The sequence below is a fragment of the Myodes glareolus genome, chromosome 1 (genome assembly GCF_982192425.1).
Source record: "Myodes glareolus chromosome 1, mMyoGla1.1, whole genome shotgun sequence".
NCBI classification, from domain to species: domain Eukaryota; kingdom Metazoa; phylum Chordata; class Mammalia; order Rodentia; family Cricetidae; genus Myodes; species Myodes glareolus.
The window spans coordinates 67,557,143-67,579,614 of NC_142026.1; the positions used below are offsets into that span (position 1 = coordinate 67,557,143).

The 22,472-nt window shown below is 46.1% G+C and overlaps 1 protein-coding gene across 6 annotated transcripts in view; it reads right to left on the reverse strand.

Moving 5' to 3' along the window:
- Positions 1–296: 296 nt before the first annotated feature.
- Znf541 (zinc finger protein 541) overlaps positions 297–22,472 on the reverse strand; it is a 37,332-nt gene continuing 15,156 nt past the window's right edge. For 5 of the 6 annotated variants that reach the window (XM_048431718.3, XM_048431716.3, XM_048431721.3 and 2 more), the window contains 13 exons: positions 20,965–21,205; positions 17,511–19,362; positions 13,812–13,888; positions 13,369–13,528; positions 11,809–12,127; positions 6,870–6,933; positions 6,166–6,308; positions 5,757–5,860; positions 4,084–4,159; positions 3,485–3,573; positions 1,354–1,494; positions 1,035–1,216; positions 297–944 (listed from right to left, as the gene is read on the reverse strand). In XM_048431718.3, coding sequence (XP_048287675.1) covers positions 776–944; positions 1,035–1,216; positions 1,354–1,494; positions 3,485–3,573; positions 4,084–4,159; positions 5,757–5,860; positions 6,166–6,308; positions 6,870–6,933; positions 11,809–12,127; positions 13,369–13,528; positions 13,812–13,888; positions 17,511–19,362; positions 20,965–21,205 — 3,617 coding nt within the window. In that variant the 3' untranslated portion in view covers positions 297–775. The remainder of the gene's footprint in view (positions 945–1,034; positions 1,217–1,353; positions 1,495–3,484; positions 3,574–4,083; positions 4,160–5,756; positions 5,861–6,165; positions 6,309–6,869; positions 6,934–11,808; positions 12,128–13,368; positions 13,529–13,811; positions 13,889–17,510; positions 19,363–20,964; positions 21,206–22,472) is intronic. The other variant, XM_048431722.3, reaches the window with a different exon arrangement.

Below are 22,472 nucleotides of genomic sequence, written 5' to 3' on the forward strand. Positions count from 1 at the left end.
TGGGGCCCTGGGACACAGGAGGTGAAGCAGAGGGCTCTTCTCTATTCTCTTGCAAGTTGAGGTTGTGTGCTCATTCACAACTGCTAACAAGTCTTCTCCTAAAACAAAGCTCTATGAGGAAGGGGTTTTTGTTTCTGTGTGTATGTCCCCCACCTACAGACTGGGAACTGCTGGTGTGTGCTGCTTAACAGAGCACAGCTAACAACTATGCCCACCTTCTCCCTGCTCACCTCTTGGCCCCAGCTGTGGCCCTGAAGCTTTGGCAGAGCACACAGGCTGGGAAGTTGGAAAACAGCTGTTTAAGAACCCAATTTAATAAGATACAAGCAGACACATAAAAAACACACCTAACAATATACAATCATTGCAAGACTAGGGATGATGGGAATGCAGGGAGGCCCCACCTAGAGGAGGGCCCAGCTCATTGAATCTCAGGTGTCCTCACTGATTCTCTCTAACCAATGTTAGTCCCATGCCTACAGCTCAGATCTAAAAGCCACCTAGACCAAACCTGCCTCCCAGGATCCCCTGCTCCAAGTGAATGGGACTACAAATACGCAACTATTAACCAGGAAAGAATGGAGCCTCTGGTCACCCACATGACTTCAGAGCTGCTTGTGACAGCTTCTCCTGTTCATGTCCAAATGCCAGCCAAGCTTGCTAGCAAAGCTGGACATTGAGAGGATAGAGGGAAGGGTGCCCCAAACATTCTGAGAGGCCCAGGGTACTGGCAAAGGGCTGGATCCCCTCTTGCAAACCAGCTTCCAGCAAGGAGTCACCACTGCAGGGGACCCATGTCAGCTCCCAGCTCTTCCTCTTCCTCCTCCTCTTCCTCCTTCAGAGGGTAAGGCTTCACAGGCCACTTCACCCTGACGGGTTCCACGTGCTCCTGGAGGCGGTGGCGCTTCATGTGGGCATTCCGACTCTTGATCTTGTCGAACACTCTAAGGAGTCACAAGGATATGGGTCAGAGCTGGAGGAGCTTGGGAGGCAAGTCAAACAAGAGGGTGGAGGTCCAGAGGGAAGGCTAGTACCTCTCACACTCTCTGCAAGGGAACACGCCCTGGCTCTCCACACTCCCTGGAGGCTCAGGGGTACGCTTAGGGGCTGCACTTGGGCTGGAGTGAAGAATAGACTCCCTCCTGTAACTCTTGGTCTTTATCTTTAACTCAGGAGTTGGACGGTGGGTGGGTCTCTCCCGAGGGCTGCACGTGATCTGCAGAAGGGGTAAAGATGACTTAAGACACTTGTGTGGAAACATGTCCTCTGCAGGGAGACCTTCCCTTAGGAGCTTCCCACAGCCTCTGGCTAGACCAAAGATGCACCCAGGCCACTCCTTCATGCATCCTCTACCTTGTCTTCAGTCCTTTCTACCTCATCCAGCTCTCTCCTGCCTCTCTTCTCCAGTCCAGGAGCTCGGCCACAGTCAAACTTGACCATCTTTTTCCAGATGTAGTAGTATTCAACGCACTGTGCTACACTCTTAGTCTGGATCTAGTGGGAAGGAAGACACAGAAGCAGAATGTGGGCAGTACCTCACATGTGAACTCCACCTTGGAAATCCCTTCTCCAACACCTCCGCCCATGGCTGGGCAAAGGTAAGGATCTTGGTCCTTCTAGGTGGTGAAGGGTCCAAATTGAAGCCATATATTAGTCACCAGCACTAAGTGCAGCATGCTTCTTCCATGTAGGAAGGCACATAAAGATCCACAAGTGAAGAGGCTCACTGCCATGTTACAGCGGGCAATAGCCACACTTGGTGAGATTGGGAGTGACACAGAATGTCCTTCCTCTGTGGTTAGTACACAGCCATCAAAGTAAACAAAGCCTCAAAAATCCTTCAGGGAAGTGGCCACATGAGAAGGACAGCTCTGAGTGCAATGGAGTTGAGAGTACTCAGGCCCAGCCACTTGCTCTTGTAAAATATGACTCCTGGGCTGAATGTGGTGGTGCATGTCTTTAATCCTCTGGAGGCAGAGGCAGCATGATCTCTGATAGTGAGTTCCAGGACAACCAGGAGTATGTAGAGCGACCCTGTCTCAACAAATAAGCATGACTTCTGGAGCCAGGACTGTGAGTGATATAGGACTGTAATTCCAGCAGGAGGACTGAAGAGTATGAGGCCAGCCTGTGCTATACAGTGATGATGCCTTATCTCAAGAAAGAAAGAACCTCTGCAAAAACACCTAACAAAACAGAGAGCTAGAAGTTGGACCTAGTGGTAGAGAGATTTCTTGCTATGAAAGAGGATGTGGATCCCCTTCCCAGCACCAAGAAGATGGGAGGATGAAGGGAGGTAGAAGGAAGGGAAAGTCGAGCTGCCTAAAAGGAAACTTTCCCAAGAAATTAACTGTCAGTGAGCGCCAGAGCACACTTTCTCCACAAGAATCTGAAACTGCTTGCGTGTTGTCAGAAACTAGGAGTCAAGGCAGCATGCCTTCTGTGTAGGAAACAATACCAAGTTTAAAAAAAGACAGCTGACTTCTGCTCCTGAACACAATAGAGTAACAGGAGCAGATCCACCTTCCAGCAAACAAAACAAAACAAACAAACAAACAGTGCAGGGAACAACTCTGAGAGCTGACTTTGTACATGACACTCACAACAGCTTTATTTTATAATTGCCCAAACCGGAAACCACTCAAATGTCCATCAACTGATAAATGATTAAATACAACTGTGGTACATCCATGCAGTAGACTATTATTTAGCAGCAGAAAGGATGAATTATTAATAAGTGCAACACATAGGAACTTCCAAGTAAGAATGCTGGGTATAAGCAGCTAGATGAAGAGCAGAGCATATGCTGTCTGACTGCCCTAGTGATACAAAACTCCAAGCACAAACTTTCTTACAGACCAGGCTGACCAGGGATATGGGGAAAGGTACAATGACATGTATAATAGGCTGCCAGGGATGGAGGAGGTACTGGACATCACAGAGAAGTTTGCTGTCTTGAGAGTCCTATGGGAACATACATGTGTAAAACATACTCAGCCTTGCACCTTGTTTAGGTATAGTTTATGTAAGAATAGAAGAGAGAGCCCTTGAGAGGCAGAGGCAGGTGGATCTCTGTGAGTTCAAGGACAGTCTGTTCTATAAAACAAGTTCCAGGACAGGCTCCAAAGCTACACAAAAAGACCCTGACCCAAAAAACCAAGAAAATAAACAAACAAAAACCAACAACGACAAAAACTCCCAACTAACCAACAAACCAAACCAAACCAAACCAAAAAACCCAAAAACCAAAAAAATCACCACCACCACCAAAAAACAAAACCAGGAGAGCATTAGGTTGTACATTCATGTGTGTTTCAGCACATGCACGCATGAGTAAACCAGGACAGATGAAGGCAGCAAGTGCTGAGCTGGAGTGATCAACACTGACTGATGAGAAGCAAGGCAGCAGTAATTGGTTTTGCTGTCGGCAGGTGAGGGACAGGTATGTGAGGCAGGGCTTGCTGCCCACCCTCTGTCATCTTACTGTTTTGTGTATCAGGTAAAAGTCCTTCTTGTGGGCACAGAATGCCTTCTTGAAGAGCCTCTTCTCCATGGGAGTCCAGATGTCTGAACCTGCCGGGAACACAGCCAGGGAAGATGTTTTTCTCAAGGGACCATAGCCTGACTGACATATGGACCATACTTTTTAGCACTGCCATTATGAACATCAATAATGTATTAACCTCAGACAGTCTTCCCAAATCTCACAAAGCTGGGGTCTCACTATCCACATGTTATAGATGTGTGCAACTGGCTGGGGCTTTGGTGACCAAGGATGGGTGGGTCAAGCTGCCAGGCTTTTCTGTGCTCAGCTGCTCAAACTGAGTCCATATTTCCTGCCCCTGTCAGGAACACTAGTCTTGCTGGGAAGAACTCTGAGGGAACGATGGAACAGGGCTGATGGGGGTCTAGAGAATTCAAGGCAGTGCCTGCAGAGTCCCTCTGGAAAGAACAGGCCCCTTTAGGAAGTCAGGCAGAGGCCCTGAAAAGAAGGCTGAGGGATAGAGGTAGAGGTGCACTTTACCATTAGGCCTGGGAGGTATCAGCCAGGCCTCAGTATCAAACAACCCTTTCTCCAGTTACCTGTGTAGCGATAGTCAGCTAACGGGTGAGTCCGGGGCTTCTGGGGTCCTCTGAGTAACAGAGTCTCCAGAGCAACCTGGAAGGACAGCAAACGTGGGTCACTCATAAGGTATGGGAAATGGGGCTGTCTCCATTCTTCTTTCATTGAAGAACAAATGTCTCTAGAGTTATCTGGTTCAAGGCTACCTACAAGTGCTTGGTTCTTGGGCTGGTGGGCAGTGTGTCAGCCCATGATAACCTCACTAAGCACCCCTATGAATATCATCTTTGCCTTCAAAATATGACTTTTCCATGAAGGGAACAGTATGTGGGTTTGTGAGGCACATACTCTTGCCCCACCAGAGCCTAGAAGAGTGCCATCCACAAAACACTACATTTTATTCTCCTACACTCCTTGATGTAGGTGGGTCTTCTTTCTATGTGTTGCTTTCATTGGTTAATTAATAGAGAAACTGCCTTGACTTTTGATAGGACAGCAGCTTAGATAGGTGGAGTAGACAGAAGAATTTGTGCTGTTATTTCGGGTGTAAAGCTAGCCGTGTGGGAGCCAGGCGGGACGAAAATCAGGCCTGCTTGCCTCCTCACTACAACTCCTTATTGGAGTACTTTTACCTTTCAGCTGTGATGGAGATGGAGTCTGGGCCTCACATATGAGCTATACCACTAGCCTTTGACTTTTTGAGACAGAACCCCATACTGTAGGCCAGGCTGGTCTCAAAGTTATTATCCTCCTGCCTTAAGCCTTCCAAGTGCTGGAAGTACAGGTGTGCGTGACCACACCCCTCAACCAATACATTTATAAACAAAATTTGTCTCTCTTATAAGCCCTGTGAGAATACGAACTACCAGACATGGACTTTCTAGAGTCTGGTACAAAATGAAAACGAGGATTTCCACTGGGTGGCACACACCTTTAATCCCAGCACTCAAGAAGCAGAGGTAGGTAGAGTTCTGAGTTCAGGGCCAAACTGGTCTATAGAGCAAGTTCCAGGACAGCCAAGGTTACATAGAGAAACCCTGTCTTGAAAAACCATAAAAACAATACAAAATAAAAACAAAACAGAATTTCCACTCATAGTCCCCAGAAGAGGACAATGAAGTGTTAAATCAAAAAAAGTGCCTTGACTTGATTGACATCCAGTGAGTACTCAATATTCATATGCCAGGTACTGCCCCTCAACTTGGCAAAAAGCATGGCCCAGGACTGAGTCTCAGGTCTTGAACATTGGTCCTCCTGCATTGCTCCAGAATCCCTTCTCTTGGAGCAGTGGCTCTCAACCTTCCTAATGTTTCAACCCTTTAATACAGTTCCCCTTGTGGTGACCATCCCCCAACCATAAAATTAGTTTTCTTATTACTTTATTTTGTTACTGTTATGAATTGTAATGTAAATAATTGTGTTTTCCAATGATCTTAAGTGACTCCTAGAAGAGGGTTGTTTGACACCCCCCCCCCCCCACACACACAAAGGGGTCCTGACGCATAGGTTGAGAACCACTATCCTGGAGACTCAATAATTGACAGACAAATCCTATAACTGAAAAGCTTCCACTCCCCCACTCTGCTATACCAGCCTCAAATGACTACAGACACCGACCTTCACCTTCCCTCATCCAGGCAATCTAAGGCCCAGAATGCCCAGCCCCAGGAGTGCAGGATGCAGAGGGTCTTACTTGAACACTGCCCTGGGCTTCATGAAGGCAGTGGAGGGCAAGCTCTAGGTTGGTGCCCCCTCCTGGCATCACACTGGAGCATGCCACATTGCAGAGCTCCATCACTGTAGTTCCAGCAAAGTCCAAGAGCATTAGGAAGAAGAAATGGAGTCAGGATATGCCAGGGAAGTAGCCTTCTCCATAGCACAGGAGTTCCTAGTCAACTTCCCTTTCCTTACATCCCCATGTAAGGGCAGGTTAGTAAAGGGAACAAGGAGGAACCATAGAACTCAGGCCTGCCACGTGCACTGGTAAGTCAGAGGTGGGGCAGGGCCATGAAACATGGAGAAAGCTGCCAGGCCAAGGGCACAATTCCTGGAGTTGGATGGGGAAGGAGGAGCCTTGGGATCTGACTCAAAGCCTCAGACACCTCTGTCCTGGGTCTCTGGGTTGGTCATCACATCTCCCCATGGCTTCCAGACCAGAGAAGCTATATTCTCATCCACTCTGGCCAGCAGCCTCTCCTGCAGTTCTGGGATCTCCGCCTGAAATCTGCTTCCAACGTTGATATGTCTGAAATGAGGCCACATAAACATATGGGGATTCAAATGACTAAGCCAGGAAACAGCAGAGATGTACCATGTACCCTGCTTAAAGTCACTGCCTGCTCCATGACAGCTTACTGCCATCTCTCAGACATGGTGGCTGTTCATTACCTTTATTACCCAACAGACACAGGCATTTCAGAATACTCTTATTCATTTCTGATTTCTTGGTGCCTCTCCTGGGGTCCAGGAAAAGGAGCTACATGGTGATACTGACCATCTGTTCCAGCCACATCCCACAAATGTTCTATCCTCCTGCACTACATTGTCACCACTTCTGTCCAGAAACCCAAGTCCATAGAAGAAGCTCTGCCCCTACCCCAAGCCCATCTGTCTAAGTTTAGACAGAAGTAACACAGTGGGCACTTTTGACCCACTACAGAAGAAGCCCACAGATTCTCTAGTGAATATCTGCATCTGGCCTACCCTCCCTGGGAAGACAAGTCTGGAAAAAGAGGCTTTGGAGCCCAGTCTGGTAAAAAAAAATACCCTCACTAGAAGGACTTTGGCACTAAGTGTCCCAACTCACGGTTCGATGCTGATTTTAGTGTCATCCTTCACCACACAGATGCTAAGGGAGCCGTCCACTTGGTCTAGAAAACACACAGGGAAGAGCCTCAACAAGACAGGACTCTCAGGACTTTCTATCTGCCTTTGTGGACATAGGTGAAAAATAAGTTGTAAGGCACAGAAGAGGAGAAATATTTCTGAAAAAAGCAGAGGAAGAAACTCAGTAATTTAAAACAAAACAAAAACTATTTGCCTGGCATGGTGGTGCATAGGGGACAAAGACGGGCAATCTCTGTGAGCTGAAGGCCAGTCTGGTCTACATAGCGAGTTACAGGATAGCCATGATTCATAGACACTGTCTTGGGAAAAGCAATGAAACAAACAAAAAACCTAATGAGGCTGGTGAGAAGGCTTAGCTGAGAAGATGCCACTGGGTCTGAAGAGCTTAGAACAATCTTTGGGGCCCACATGGTGGAAATAGAACTGACTGCTGTACGTTGCCTTCTCACTTCACGTATCTACCGACAGACAGACAGACCCACAGAGAGACAGACAGACAGACAGACACAAATAAATGTAAAAAATTATAAAAACCACATACAGGCATTAAACCAGTAAGTTAACAGGAGTGGGATTGCTCAGGGAATAAAGACACTTGCTCTAGACCCTGACAACTTTGATGCAACTCCGAGGACCCATATAATGGAAGAAGAGAACTGACTCTCACAAATTGCCTTTTGACCTCCACACGTGGCACTCATGAACATATGCACAAACACATACAGTCAACCAATAAATGTAAGCCTTAAAAATTAAAAGGAGTGGCTGGAGAGATGGCTTGATGGTTAAGAACATTAGTTACTCTTCCAGAGGATTTGGGTTCAATTCCCAGCACCCACATGGCAACTCATAGCCATCTGTGGCTCCAGTTCCAAGGTATCTGATGCTCTCACATGGATATATATAACAGGCAAAGCACCAAAGCACATAAAATAAATAGATATTTTTAAAAATTAAAAACAACTTGACTTCCTCTTGATAAGATTGAGAGCCCGTGACTCCCAAGCAAGCTTGACTTTCTTCCCCATAAGCTCCTGGCTTGGGTAACTGAAACTCTCTCCCAAATACTCCACATGAAGATGAGGCCACCCCACAACACGTATCTCACAGGCTTAACGAAATTGCAAAAGGGCCTGTTAGATAGCTCAGTGGGTGAAGATGTTCGCTGCCCAGCCTGATGACCTGAGTTTGATCCCTAGGACCTATGTTGTGGAAGGGGAGCACTGACTCTTACAAGTTATTCTCTGACATCCACATGTGCCCCACCACAAATGGATGTAATTTAAGAAAATGAATTTTAAAAACTGTACAATTATCAAAAGTAAGGAAACTAGAATGATGAATTCTCACCAAGGAATGACTTTTAAGAGGTAGAAATTCTAGATTTTAAAAGTACAATGACCAATGTTAAAGTCAACAGGTTTGACTGAGTTGGTAGAAAGAAATGATCAGCAAACCTGGAGGAGAATGAATAAAGAACCTGCAGAGGAAAAAGAATGGACAATGGTAGATACAACTGAATGCTGAAACCACATGTGATAGATGTACTGGACAGTAGAGAAGGGAATGGACAGATATTTAAAGAGAAAATGGTAGAAGGTCTCCTAGATTTAGTGAGAAACATATGCACATCCAAGAATCCGTGATTCTAAATAGGACAAACACAAAGGCAAAGGGTGCAAAGACAAAGATTCAAATCTCAAAAGCAAAATGGGAAAACAAAACAAAATAAAAACGAAACCACCTCACCCTATGCAAGGGAACTCCAATAAGACTCATAGTTAATTTCTCGTGAAATTGGAGGTCAGAAGGTAGGGACATAACACTGTGCTGAAAATAAATGTCAAACAAGTCTTATGCCGGAAAGTTAACCTTAAAAAGTAAAATGAAAAAGATTCCCAGATTTAAGGAAAATTGAGAAAAATCTGTTGCTACCAATCTTGGCTTATGAGAAATACTACAGTGGGGATATTCTTCACCCTTGGGAGAAAAACTGAGACATCCCACAGCACAGATGGAATCTGAACACGACAGAGTGAGGGAAACCAAGCATAAGGAACCACATACTGTGTGACTCCATGTGTTTGAAACCTTTTAAGCAGTCAGCCCTACAGAGACAGAAAGTGGATGAGCTTAGCCCAAACCTGGGCAAGAAGATGAGAAAAAAATGGTGGCAGAGAATAGAGTTTCTTTCTTGGGTGAGAAAAATACCTGAAAAGCAAGTATGGGATGATGGTGCATAGTCCTGTATTATTACTAAGAACCACTTAGCCATTATGCAGTTTAAAATGATAAGTTGTAGGGCTGCAGAGGTGGCTCGGTGGTTAAAAGTACAGTTTATTCTTGCAGAGGGTCCAAATTCAGTTCCCAGCACTCACATGAAATAGCTCACACCCACCTATAACTTCAGCCCCAGGGGAACCAATGCTCCTAACTAAACTATACAGGCACCTGCACTCATATATGCATATAATATCCCGAAACATACATACACAACCACATAATTTAAAAAATTAAGCTAGGCATGGTAGTGAACACTTTTAATCTCAGCTCTCAGGAGGCAGAGGTAGGCAGATCTCTTCGAATGTGAGACCAGCCTGCTCTACACTGGACTGGAACAGTGAGTTCCAGGCTAGCCAACACTGCATAGTGAGATTTTTTCCTTAAAACAAACAAGAATAAATTGCGGAGTATGAGAGTTGTATGCCATTAAAGCTATTATTACCTTTAAAAAGGGATTGTAAAGAGTGCTCAGGCAATGGTGTGGCTCTATACTCTAAAGTTAAGTGCTGGCAGAAATGATTGTTCAGGTAATTAATTATAAAAGACACTGTAATCATTGCAATTTATTTTCTTTTCCTAATTAATTTAAAGATCAGCTGCATAAGGTAATGTATATTATGGGCCTAAAATATCTAGAAATATATGTTACAGTAACAGCACAAAGGAGCAAAACTGTGCTTCTGTGAAAGTGGTGTAGTCAGCTCAATCCCCAGAACACCTATAGTAAAACAACAGAAAACAAAACAAAACAAAAACCCCACATGTCATGGTGCATATTTGCAGTCCCAGTGCTGGAGAGGCAAAACAAAGTCCCAAGGCTCACTGACACCCAATCTATTCTGCTGGGTGAGCTCCAGGCCAGTGAAAGACCCTTTCTCTAAAGAAAGAGGCATGCCAGCCAGGGTGTCTTCTAGCCTCTACACACATGTGCACCTGTATATATATGAAAGTGCATGCATGCATACAAACAAAGAATAGCACCTGATGGTAATGGGCTCACAGGAATTATGGAAAAGACATGGAATGGCAATGAAGGGTAAAGCAAACGCTGCAGGCAGTGCTTGCTTTATTCTATTTCCCTGACTTCCTGTGGCCATATCTATAATATTGTGTGTAAAGTAGTAAGGACAACAGTGAAGAATGGGGTCTGCTGACACACCTGCTTAGGAAACAGCTGGAGCAGGAAAAGCTCATCAGATGGAGAACACGGTGTCTCTGCTCTTCACCTTTACTACATGAGCACAAATCTGAATGGACTACTAAGAAAAGATGTCTATTGCACAGCATATGGTGGAATGTACCTGTGACTCCACAACTTTGAAGACATAGGTAGGAGGATGGTGAGTGCTAGGCCAACCTGGGATGTATATAGATCCTATTTGAAAAAGGCAACAAGCAAAAACAAAACAAAACAAAAAAATAAAAAAACCAACCAACCAAACTAACAAACAAAAACAAAACAAAACAAAAAAAAACAAGCAAAGATATGAGAGACACATGCTGGCAAAAATGATTGAGACAAAGTGCATCAAGATCTAAATAAATAGGAAGATGGTCCATCATAGATAGAAAGGGCTAAATTATTTAGTATGGTAAAAACTTCCCAACTTATCTACATATTAAACAGGGTAACTATCAAAATCACCATTGATCCTAAAATTCTGCAGCAATGCAATGAACCCATAGCAGCTAAAACAATCCTGGAAGACGGAACAACATAGGAGAACTCAAATACACCTATTTGAAAGCTGACCACAAAGCTCCAGTGGTCAAAACACTGTGGTACTAGTATAAGAATAAGCATGCAGACCAATAGGCAAACCCAGGCACTGCTGATTAATGGAGGTGTGTATTTGTGCATGCAAGTGCAAATCTATGTAGGTAAGTGTTGTAAAATACTATTTTAAGATGTTACATTCATTTATGTGTGGAACATTTGTTTAATGATACAAAGATGTGTTTCATTCTTTTAGGTTGCATTTGTGTAACTCTATGAAGTTGTGTTACTTTGCTTATCTAAAAACCTGATTGGTCTAATAAAGAGCTGAACAGCCAGTAGTGAGGTAGGAGAAAAGATAGGCGGGGCTACCTGGCAAAGAGAATAAATAGGAGGAGAAATCTGGAAAGAAAAGATCAAGGAGCCAGAAAAAAAAAGGAGAGGACATCAGGGACCAGCCACTCAACTACACAGCAAGTCATGGAGTAAGAAGTAAAGAAAAGTATACAGACTAGAGAAAGATAAAAGCCCAGAGGCAAAGATAGATGGAATAATTTAAGTTAAAAAAAAAGTTGGCTAGAAATAAACCAACTTAAAGCCAGCCATTCATAAGTAAGAATGAGTCTCCATGTGTGTATTTATTTGGGAGCTGGGTGGCTATAACAACAAACAGAAGGGTGATTAAGCTAAATGGCATCTATGTGTTCTTTCTGGCTGTTAAAAAAACATCTAGAAGGTTCTGGTCCAAGAATGGTCTTGTGTTTCTGTACTGAGTCCCCAGAGCAAGCACATACAACACTGGAAAAATTGGCTGGACCAGGCACCACAAAATGAAGTGATTATGGGTCATAGGAGGTGCATCTAGTCTGGGTCAGAATCATGGTCTGGCCTCACTCACCAAGCATAGGGCTGATGAGATGGGGTCCAGCCCGGGATGTGGAGCAGAGGGTGTTGAAGTACAGCCCAGAGCCCTCACGAATGGGGCTGAGCATGGGTGGTGGTGTGTAAGGAGAACACTGAAACAAGCCCTTCAGGAGGTGGTCGACCAGGAACACAGGAGAGCGTAGGCAGCTCTGGTGGCACCCTCCTGGGCCTGACTCCCCAAGGGCAGAGGGTGCAGGAGGGGCAAACAGGGCCTTAGGCTGGGGCCGCTTCTTCCGCTTTCTGTACTGGCTGCTCTCCTTGCTGTCTCTTTCTTCCCCATCTTTCTCTTGTCCCTGAAGAAGAGAGGAGAGAATCACAGGTGTCACCAGAGGCTACCTGCCCTACAAAATCATTCTTCAGCTTGTTCAGGGTTAGGAAAAATGGGGCTAGTCATGGTGACAGAGGGAAGCAGGATACTTATGCCTGTCATGGCCATACCCAGGCCTTAGCACAGAAGGCTGAGCAGAACTTTCTGCTCACAGCCCAACCCCACCTGAACCAGAGCTGACTAATATACTGAGTATGGCGACATCCTGAGCCCAGAACTTTCTCATACAGGAGCCCAGTATCCTCATACACTCACACAGGGATGCATGAGGATAGTGCAGTGTTCAAGTGACACGCATTACAAGAGTGTAATATACAATTACAGGGCATATTGGTGCAGAGGCAAGTGGATCTCTGTGAGTTCAACGCTGTCTCAAAAAAACAAAAAGCAGAAAACAAAAATATGTGTAAAAAGAAAAAGAAGAGAGGGAGCCAGAGACATAGTATTATTATGGTGTGACAAAATAAAAATGTATTTTCCCAGATGCCAGTGGCTCTTATGAGACAACAGCAGCCTAGCACTGCCATGGGAACTTCAGTTCAGGGTCCAGTAATAAAGAGATGAGTTTCCCAGACCCATCACAGTGACTCCTCACATCATCTATTGCTCCTTCCTCCCTGCCAGCTCCCTCAGTTTTCCTCAGTTCCTTCTTCCCCCATATTCCAGTCCTGTGAACTCTGAGTCACTGCTATCTGGGGTCAGGGTCTGGCCTGTCAAGGTCATTGCTGTTGCCAGCACTCACATCATTAGGCCTGATGTGGGCTCAACCAGTGTTAACTGTGGGTGCAAACCAAGACTCCTAGAGTAAGAACTTCTGAGTGCTTCTGGTTTGGGGTTTTCCCCAGAACTTCCACAGAAGGTAGGAAACAACAGCTGGAGAAGCACCTACCTAAGCCATGTTCTGGCTATGGCTCCTGGGGCCCTCTATACCCATCAGGCCTCCGTGAAAAACAGTGCAAAATACCTGAGCATAGAGAGTTGGCAGCTATAAGAGAAAGGGCAGCCAGGGAGAAGAAACTGCTCCTGATGACACAGAAAGGCCGGGAGGCTGGTGCAAGGGCCTGCACAGATGGTCCTAGCACTCAGGCCACCCCCGTCATCCCTGCAAGAATGCTGCCTTTAACCTGAGATGGATGACACTGTTCCTTCCTCCATTCACCAAAGTGTCCAACCCTGTACCACAGAAGCCACATCTTGCCCCTTCACCTGCTGCTCCTGCTTCCCCCGAGGTGATGGCCACTGGTCACTGTGGAAACACATGTGGCTGCTCAGCCCTTTTTCAGTGTAAAACATCTGGCTGCAATTCTTGCACACAAAAGTACTCTTTGACTCCATCCAGTCTGTGGGACCCCCATTTGGCTGATGGCTGTGGGTAGAAAAGGTGGGGGGAAGAATGGGAGAATGAGATTCTAGTCTACTGACAGCTGCTTTTGTTGTTTTTGCTTTTTAGTTTGTTTTTGTTTTGTTTCTTGTATGTGACACCAGTCCACTGACAACTCATCTAAACAATGAAAATGTAAGACCATATTCAACTTTCCAAGGGCTGAAGAGTCCTCTGCAGAGCTGGAGGCATCTGGTTCCTTCACCCAAGACAGTACAGAGAAGCCAGAGGACTTGCCATGGTGGGTCATGAGGGCTTCTGAACTTACCATCCGCCTGTCAAGCTCTCTTCCTTCACTGGATGGGGAAGCCTGTAGATGTTTCCACCCTGGAGATGAGAGGATATCTGAGCCAGCAAAGCCCAGACAAGGGAACAAGGAAGATTGTGTTGGGGAAGCCTGCATGATGGTGATTGGGCAATGGTGTCATAAGTTTGACACCAAAGCAAAACAGAAAACCCAACAAACACACACTGGATTCATTAAAACTGAAAGTTTTGTACCCACAACTATTCACACAAAAGATATAAAGACACCTACATAAGGGGAGAAAGCACTTGCAAGTTACATGTCTGATGTACATACAGTATATATATATGAATGACACACACACACAATTTTTGCGAGTTAGTAAGACAACAGTTCACAAGTGGCCTATAAGCACACAGGAGGATGTAAACTCCAGCAGTGCCAGGGCTTGATAGTGGCAGCACAGGCAGACACTACAGTACACCCGAGAGTGACCATGAGAGCAAAGAGCAAGGAGAAGCCAGGGCACTTGTGCATGGCAGAGGTGCTGAAAAACAGTGCTGCTCCCTAAAAACAGTCTGGCCACTACTTAGACACTGAGCTGAAACTCTGTAGGATCTGGTAATTCCAGTCCTAGAAACTACCCAAGAGAAACGAGAACATGCACCTATACAAAAGCTGTACACAGCCTTCCTGGCAGCTCACTTACAAGAGCCAAAGAGTGAAAGTAATCCACTGATGACTGACCAAATACAATCTGACTTGTCAAGAATGGTACTCAACTTCATATGGAAAAGCAAAAAATCTAGGATAGCCAAAACAATCCTGTACAATAAAAGAACTTCTGGAGGCATCACAATCCCTGACTTCAAACTCTACTACAGAGCTCCAGTACTGAAAACAGCCTGGTATTGGCATAAAAGCAGACAGGAGGACCAATAGAACAGAATAGAAGACCCAGATATCAATCCACACATCTTCGAACATGTGATCTTTGATAAAGAAGCAAAAAATATCAAATGGAAAAAAGAAAGCATATTTAACAAGTGGTGCTGGCATAACTGGATACCAACATGTAGAAGAATGAAAATAGACCCATATCTATGACCATGCACAAAACTCAAGTCCAAATGGATCAAACCTCAACATAAAACCAGTCACACTGAACCTTATAGAAGAGAAAGTGGGAAGTACACTTGAACACATTGGCACAGGAAACCACTTCCTAAATAAAACCCCAGCAGCACAGACACTGAGAAAAACAATAAACAGGACCACCTGAAACTGAAAAGCTTCTGTAAAGCAAAGGACACCATCAACAAGACAAAACGATAGCCTACAGAATGGGAAAAGATTTTTCTAACTCCACATCAGACAGAGGTCTGATCTCCAAAATATACAAAGAACTCAAGAAATTGGACACCAAAAGATCACATAATCCAATAAAAAAATGGAGTACACTCTTTGGGATGGAGAGGAAGGAGGAAAGGGAGTGGGGGGAGTGGGAGGGTGTTGGGAGGAGGGGCGGAAATGGAAACTTTTATAATTTAATAAACTTTGAATAAAAAAAAAATGGAGTACAGACCTAAACAGAGAACTCTCAACAGAGAAATCTAAAATGGCTGAAGACACTTAAGGAAATGTTCAACATCCTTAGTCATCAGAGAAATGCAAATCAAAACAACTCTGAGATTCCATCTTACACCTGTAAAAATGGCCAAGATCAAAAACACTGATGACAACGTATGCTGGAGAGGTTGTGGGGAAAAGGAAACACTTCTGCATTGCTGGTGAGAATGCAAGCTGGTACAGCACCTTTGGGTGTCAGTGTAGTGATTTCACAGAAAATTAGGAAACAACCTTCCTTAAGACCTGATAATACCACTTTTGAGTATATATCCAAAGGATGCTCAATCGTACCACAAGGACACGTGCTCAACTATGTTCATAGTAGCTTTGTTTGTCATAGCCAGAACCTGGAAACAACCTAAATGCCCCTTGACTGAAGAATTAATAAGGAAAATGTGGTACATTTACACAGCAGAAAATAATGACGACATCTTGAATTTTGCAGGAAAATGGATGGAGCTAGAAAACATTATTTTGAGTGAGGTAACCCAGACACAGAAAGACATGTACTCATTCATAGGTGGTTTTAAAACATAAAGCAAAGAAAGCCATCCTACAAACCACAATCCCAGAGAACTTAGACAACAACGAGGACACTAGGAGAGAGTTACATAGATCCAATCTACATGGGAAGTAGAAAGTAGAAAAAGACAAGATCTCCTGAGTAAATTGGGAGCATGGGGACCTTGTGGGAGGATTGAAGGGGGGAGGAGAGAGGCAGGGAGGGGAGCAGAGAAAAGTATAGAGCTCAATAAATACCAATAAAAAATAAAAAAAAATCTGACTTGTCTATCCACTGGACTATTGCTCAGCCAGAAAAAGGAATGGAGGAAGGTTGTAAGATAGCTCAGGAAGTAGAGGCTTGCTGCCAAGTTTGATGATCTGAGTTTAATCTTTGCAATCCACATGGTAGAAGGAGAAAACAAGCTTCCACAAGCTGTCCTCTGACTTCCACGTGAGCTCTGTGGCATTCTCATGATCACAGCCACATCCCTCCACACACACTATGCCAAGTGTGGTGACACAGGTCTTTAAAATCCCAGCACTCAGGAGGCAGAGGTAGGCTGAGCTCTTTGAGTTCAAGGCCAGCCTGGTCTACATAGCAAGTCCCAAGCCAGCTAATACTACATATTGATGCCCTTACTCTAAATAAGCGTATTAAAAATTGCTTTTAATTTCCTTTTTTTTTTGTTTTTTCAAGACAGGGTTTCTCTGTAGCTTTGGAGCCTCTCCTGGAACTAGCTCTTGTTGTCCTCAACTCAAAAAGATCTGCCTGCCTCTGCTTCACGAATGCTGGGATTAAAGGCGTGTGCCACTACCACCCAGAGCTTTTAATTTCTACAGAAGAAAATGAAGCACTGAGAGAGATGCTGTCACATGGATGGACCTTGATCATGTGATGTAAGCAGACAATGCTAGACACAAACCACCACACAATGCGTGACTCTGCTGACATAAAATGCCCAGAGCAATTAAGCCATGGAGACAGGTTTGTGAGTGCCTAGGGCTGGAAGGATAATGGTAAAGGGACCAAAAGACTGGGGTGCCAACTAAGGCATGCAGAGTATCTTTTCTGAGTGATGAAGTGTTCCAGCCAACAGTAATAGTTGTGTCAGAACCTGCAACTAAACCAAAATCTGCTAAAGCATAAAATTCCAAACAACATTTGGCTAACAAAGATGTAAATGTTTACAAAGTAGTAGCTGTGAGATAGTGGGAAAGATGCTGCTCTCACTAAGAAGAGTAGCTAAGTACTCAAAGCATTTGGTCACTGCATAATGCACAAAGGACTCAGGTTCTGTATGCATATGGAAGGCACAGCCATCACATGAAGTTAACAGTTAAGGGAGGAGGCCTGTACCTTGATCTCCTCTCAAGAGTTGAAGGAGGCAAATCTAGGAAAGCAGGAGGCAAAGGAAAGCAGGGAAGAGAGCTCAGTGAACAACAATGACCAGTGATTTTCCTGAAAAAAATCACATCTAAGGACCCACTGCTGTGGGGAAGTGCCTGGACAGTTAACCAATGCTATACATGCAAGGACATACACAAAGCCCTGCCACAACACAGACCATGACAGAGGGGTACAAATACCTGGATTCTGTTGAAGATTGTCAGCTTGGACTTCATGTCTCGGGGGGGATCTGCCAGAGGCCCAGCCGATGCAAAGGAGGCCATGGCCACCTGGCTGGGAGAAGCTGCACAGCACACATCCATCTTTATTTTCTCCTTCCTGAAACCAGAGAATCTCTGGGCCCTGGGGTGGCCTGAGAAGAGCCTGTAGCCTCCACCTCGGGAGCAAGCTGGACCCTTCTCACCTCTCATGGCCCCTGAAGCCAGGGCATTCTCACCTTGCCCCTGTTTCCCAACCAGCTGAGTTCCAGCTGGCTCATCTCCACCTAACTGGGACTGCCGTGAGCCTGCACTGGGGAGAATGTCCCCCAGGTCCAAGGTCCCTTTGGCCAGAGACGAGCTGTCTGGATTCCGGGAGGTGTGCAGAGCTGGCCCTGTGAGGGATGGTGGTGCAGAGGCCACTTTGGGTCCTCCTTTTGTGTCTCGCCTAGGGCCACCAGGGGATGTTTCTCTGGACACTGCTGGCATGGTTTTCCTCCTGCGGACTGGGGATCCCTCTGGTTCTGAGTGCCCAGGGCCTATCTGGAAAGAGTCCACAGTGGGTACTGGTGGCAGGGTCTGTGGTGGCCATGGCCCCTGCAATGGCTTTAGTGCTGACTGCTTGCTCTCCGGCCCTGGTCTCTGGACTGAGGCTGTAGCCACCTGGGTGTGGGAGAAGATCCGCTGGGACTTGGCAATCATCTGGAGCACCTGCATCTGCTCGTGGCTTACCAGAGACTCCTGAGACTTCATGAACAGCTGCCGGAAGAGGGGTGTGGCATCTGAAGGGAGTCCACCTGGGTTCTGTGTGTCTTGGAGCCCAAGCTCTGTGGGGCTCTGCCACGGGAATGATTCACAGTCAGATTTGCTCTTCTTGGGAGCCCAGCCATCATCTTCCCCAGCTGCCTGTCGAACATCACTGGAAGTCTCACCAGGTGCCTTCAGGAGTGCAGGAGGTAATGGTAGCAGCTCCTCCTGGCTGGTGCCCAGACTGGGTGAAGGCTCCACTGTAGTGGGGATGCTGCTGGGCCCAGGGCCACCCTCAGAGCCCTCCCGGGATGGCACTGCAGGAGGCTTGTGAACCATAAACACATTGCTGCCTTTGTTCTTGGGACAGCCAGGCAGGTTCCTGAGCCATTGGAAATTGTGGCTGGGTGGCTGGGATCCTGAGGGAACTGAATGGCCTCGGAAGAGAGGCAGGCAGGCAGGCAGGGAGCTGCTCTCTGGCCAGCCCTCCAGGGAGGATGGTCGTTGAAGCCGTGGAGACTCTGACTCCAACTCTGACTCTGACGGTTCAGGGGCACCGTTCTCAGACACCCTTGACTGGACAGCTGTGAACACTTCAGTGGCAGGTTCCTTCCGTGGAGGATGAGTTTCCTCAGGAACCTCAGAGCCCAGGGTTCCTGAGGCCACTGGGGCACTGGCCGGTGTACAGGATGATGACCCTAGTGAAGTGGGGCAGGCACAGGCTGAGCTCCTTGCTTCGGTGTCAGAAGGCCCCACTGCTGGGCCAGGAGAGGGAATCTTCTGGTGGACGATGCTGCTTACAATACAGCGAAGGAGGTCTCGGTTGGGCAAGACAGAGCTAGGGGACCTAGCTTCTGGGGGCCCCAGGGACCTCAGACCACTGGGTGGAGGCTGGTTGGCCACATCATGGTTGTGGGTCGGGTCCCCATAGCCCTCTTCTTCTGGTGGGGCCTCCTTCAGGATGCAAACTCCATGCTGGACCTCATAGTGGCGGCGCAGGGAGCGGTAGTCACAGTAGCTTTTGCTGCATCCCTGCTCGATGCACACAAAGGGCTTGGTCTTCTGGTGGGTGAGCATGTGCCCGGTCCTGCAGTGAGACATGGGAGGGAGGTCACCAGGCAGGCCCCAAACACTGATACAGGAACTGTTTGGGCCCCTTACTCTGTCTAACCAACTGGGATGGACTCACTTCCCTGCCCTCATCACTAAGAAACACTGGGGGAAAAATAAATCCCACAAGAGCCAGATCAGGTTTCCCCAAAGTGGGATCACAAGGGACAGCAGTTCTCTAAAGGTGAACTCTGGGGACCCAGGCACAGCTGGGATATGTTAATGCATGTACCACCCACCCCACCCACCCCCACTTTACTCTTTGAAGGTTAACAAAGCATGCAGGGTTGGAGGTATGTTTAACTTTTGCTTTCATATAGTTCCACCAGCATTCCTGAGAAGCAGAGCTCTGCAGAATACATTTGAGGAGATGCCAGTCTGGAACTACCACAGGACTGTCTATGGGGACAGCTTCCTGAAATGCCCCCTCACATCAACTCCAGCCAAGAAATCAGCTTACTAATAGTCAACAAAACCTTCCTAGGGCCAAAAAGCCAGTATGTCAATAAGCTGTGCAAGTGTAAATGTATGCTAAGTGTGTCGTGTCTACTCCTGTCTTTGTGGACAATGATATAACCAACAATGAGCCCTTACCCTCGGGGTCCTGACAGTCTAGTTTTGGAAAATCCCAGTGTTATATGGCTGAGACATTTTAATGACTTTCTACAAAGAATGTCCATGTCTTGTGAGGACTCAGAAGATCTAAGCACTAGGCTCAGGAGAAAGCTACCTCCTTTGCCTTAAGTGAGGCTGAACCAGAGGATGAAGAGAAAGCCCCTTCCTCCACCCAGAACCTTAGCTAGGCATCATCCCCTCCCATTCTCGAGCCTCATAGCAAAAACTTGTTATTCTCAAGACATTAACTACAAGGGGGCATTGCTCTAAGCTTTTTTTTCTTTCTTCCTGGTTTTTCAAGACAGGGTTTCTCTGTGTAGCTCTGGCTGTTCTAGAACTCGCTCTGTAGATCAGGCTGGCCTCAAACTCACAGAGGTCTGCCTTCCTCTGGCTCACAGGTGCTGTAATTAAAGGTGTGTATCACTACCACCACCCCCACATGATCTCTCTTAAGCTTTTATACAGGCTTTTTTTTTAATTTTAGAAAATTCTCAGGGGTTGCAGACCGAGAGTCCTCAGACACCTGCCAGGGACTTGGGGCATCTCTTCACCAAGTTAGCCAAACTCATTTGATTGTTTTTTTTTCTCATATAGTCCAGGTGGACTGCAAACTTGGTATATATGAAATTGAGGTTGCCCTTGGACTCTTGCTTCTCCTGCTCCACCTCCCCAGTGTGCCATCATGCCTGGTAATTGATCACATTTATAAACCACAAGAGTCATGTCTGCAAATAGAGGCAGGGATTTCCTCACTGGTATAAATTTGGGGGCTCAGTGAAGACACCTGCCCCAGACAATAGCAGTATGAAGAGAACAGAATCCATACCAGAGGATGGGGAACACACATCTGAGTACCACAGAGGTGGGAGCTCAACAAAGGACAGGACAAGATGGGTGGATAAGAGCATAAGGGAAAGACAGGTGCATGCCCCCTGCCCTCCTCCTGACCAGACTCTTGACATACAGGTGGTCCTGGCGCTTGAAGGCCTTGCTGCAGACTTTGCACACATGTTTCCTCTCCTGGCTGTGCGTCAGATAGTGCTTGCTCAGGGAACTGGCGCTGCTGAACACCTTCCCACACAGGCTGCAGTCCAGGAGTGGGTTCTGAGGGGAACTGTGCTGCCGCTTGCCTTTCCTTGTACTCCCAGTGGCCCTGCCTCCTTCATCAGTCTCTTTAGGCACCTTGAGTGCTCCCAGACCCAGGTCTAAACAAAGGGAGAAAGTACAGATTATGTCAAGCTAGGGTTTGGGAGTCCAAAAGCAATATAGATTCTTAGTACAGAGCCCTGTCCAGGTTGCCTGAGACCCCTCCACCTCAGCAGCTCTGCATGGGCAGAAGACAAGTTGTGGCTGAAAGGGAACCAAGGTCCAGAACAGGCCATATCTATAGAACTGCACCTGGTCTTGGTGCAAGATGTGGAGGGCAGGGATGGCACAAGGCTGAACTTTTAGGGCAGCAGCATGACAAGACAAGCAGAGCTGGAAGCTGATCTACCCTGTTACTGATATTCACACAAGGTCTATCTGGAGCTACATTATCCAAACCTAAGAAAATAGTGCAACTGTGCACTCACCCCTTTGGCTCTGCTCCTGAGTTTTCGACTTTTTACAAAAATCGATCTGCTTTTTCTAGAAAATGTTAAAACAACCTTATATCTGAAAAGGGAATTTAGAGGTGAACACATCATTTGTTCTTGCTCTCTTTCTGTGTGTGTGTTCTTGAACTCACTGGGGACTGAACCAAGGGTCTGACATGCTAATGCTTGGCAGGTACTCTACAAGTGGGCTATACACCAGCTCTGTATTATGACCTATGAAACAGCATTCCAAGCCAAAGTTGTAGAAATATTCAAGAACATGGAAGTATTCCAATCATACTACTAAGTAGAAAGAAAGAAAGAAAGAAAGAAAGAAAGAAAGAAAGCAAACTTTTTGAAAATAGAATGACCCTAGGTGTGAAAACTAAAAAGTAAATTTAAACTGGGTGGTAGTGGCACATGCCTTTAATCCTAGCACTCAGGAGGCTGAGGCAGGTGGATCTCTGTGAGTTCGAGGCCAGCCTGGTCTACAGAGTGAGTTCCAGGACAGGCTCCAAAGCAACACAGAGAAATCCTGTCTCAAAAACAAAACAAAACAAACAAACAAAAACAAAACAAAAGTTAATTTAAGTAGAAACAGTCAGACTGGAGTTTATCGGCAGAGAGACGGGCTTGTTTTAGCCCCCTCCTTGTATGTGTCTTAATTACCCACATTTTCTGTATCTCTTGGTAAAATGACAGCTGATATTTTTATGAATTCTGTCTCATGAGGAACTGGGGACACTCAGGTGGGAAAGGGAGGTATAATCAAGTACTGGAAAGACCAGCACATGGAGAAAGAGCAGCTTGCCTCTATCCTGTTTCAGGTGGGGCAGAGAGAGATTTGGGACAAGACTGAAGGGAGAAAAATCACTGTGGTGAGAAACTGAACAAC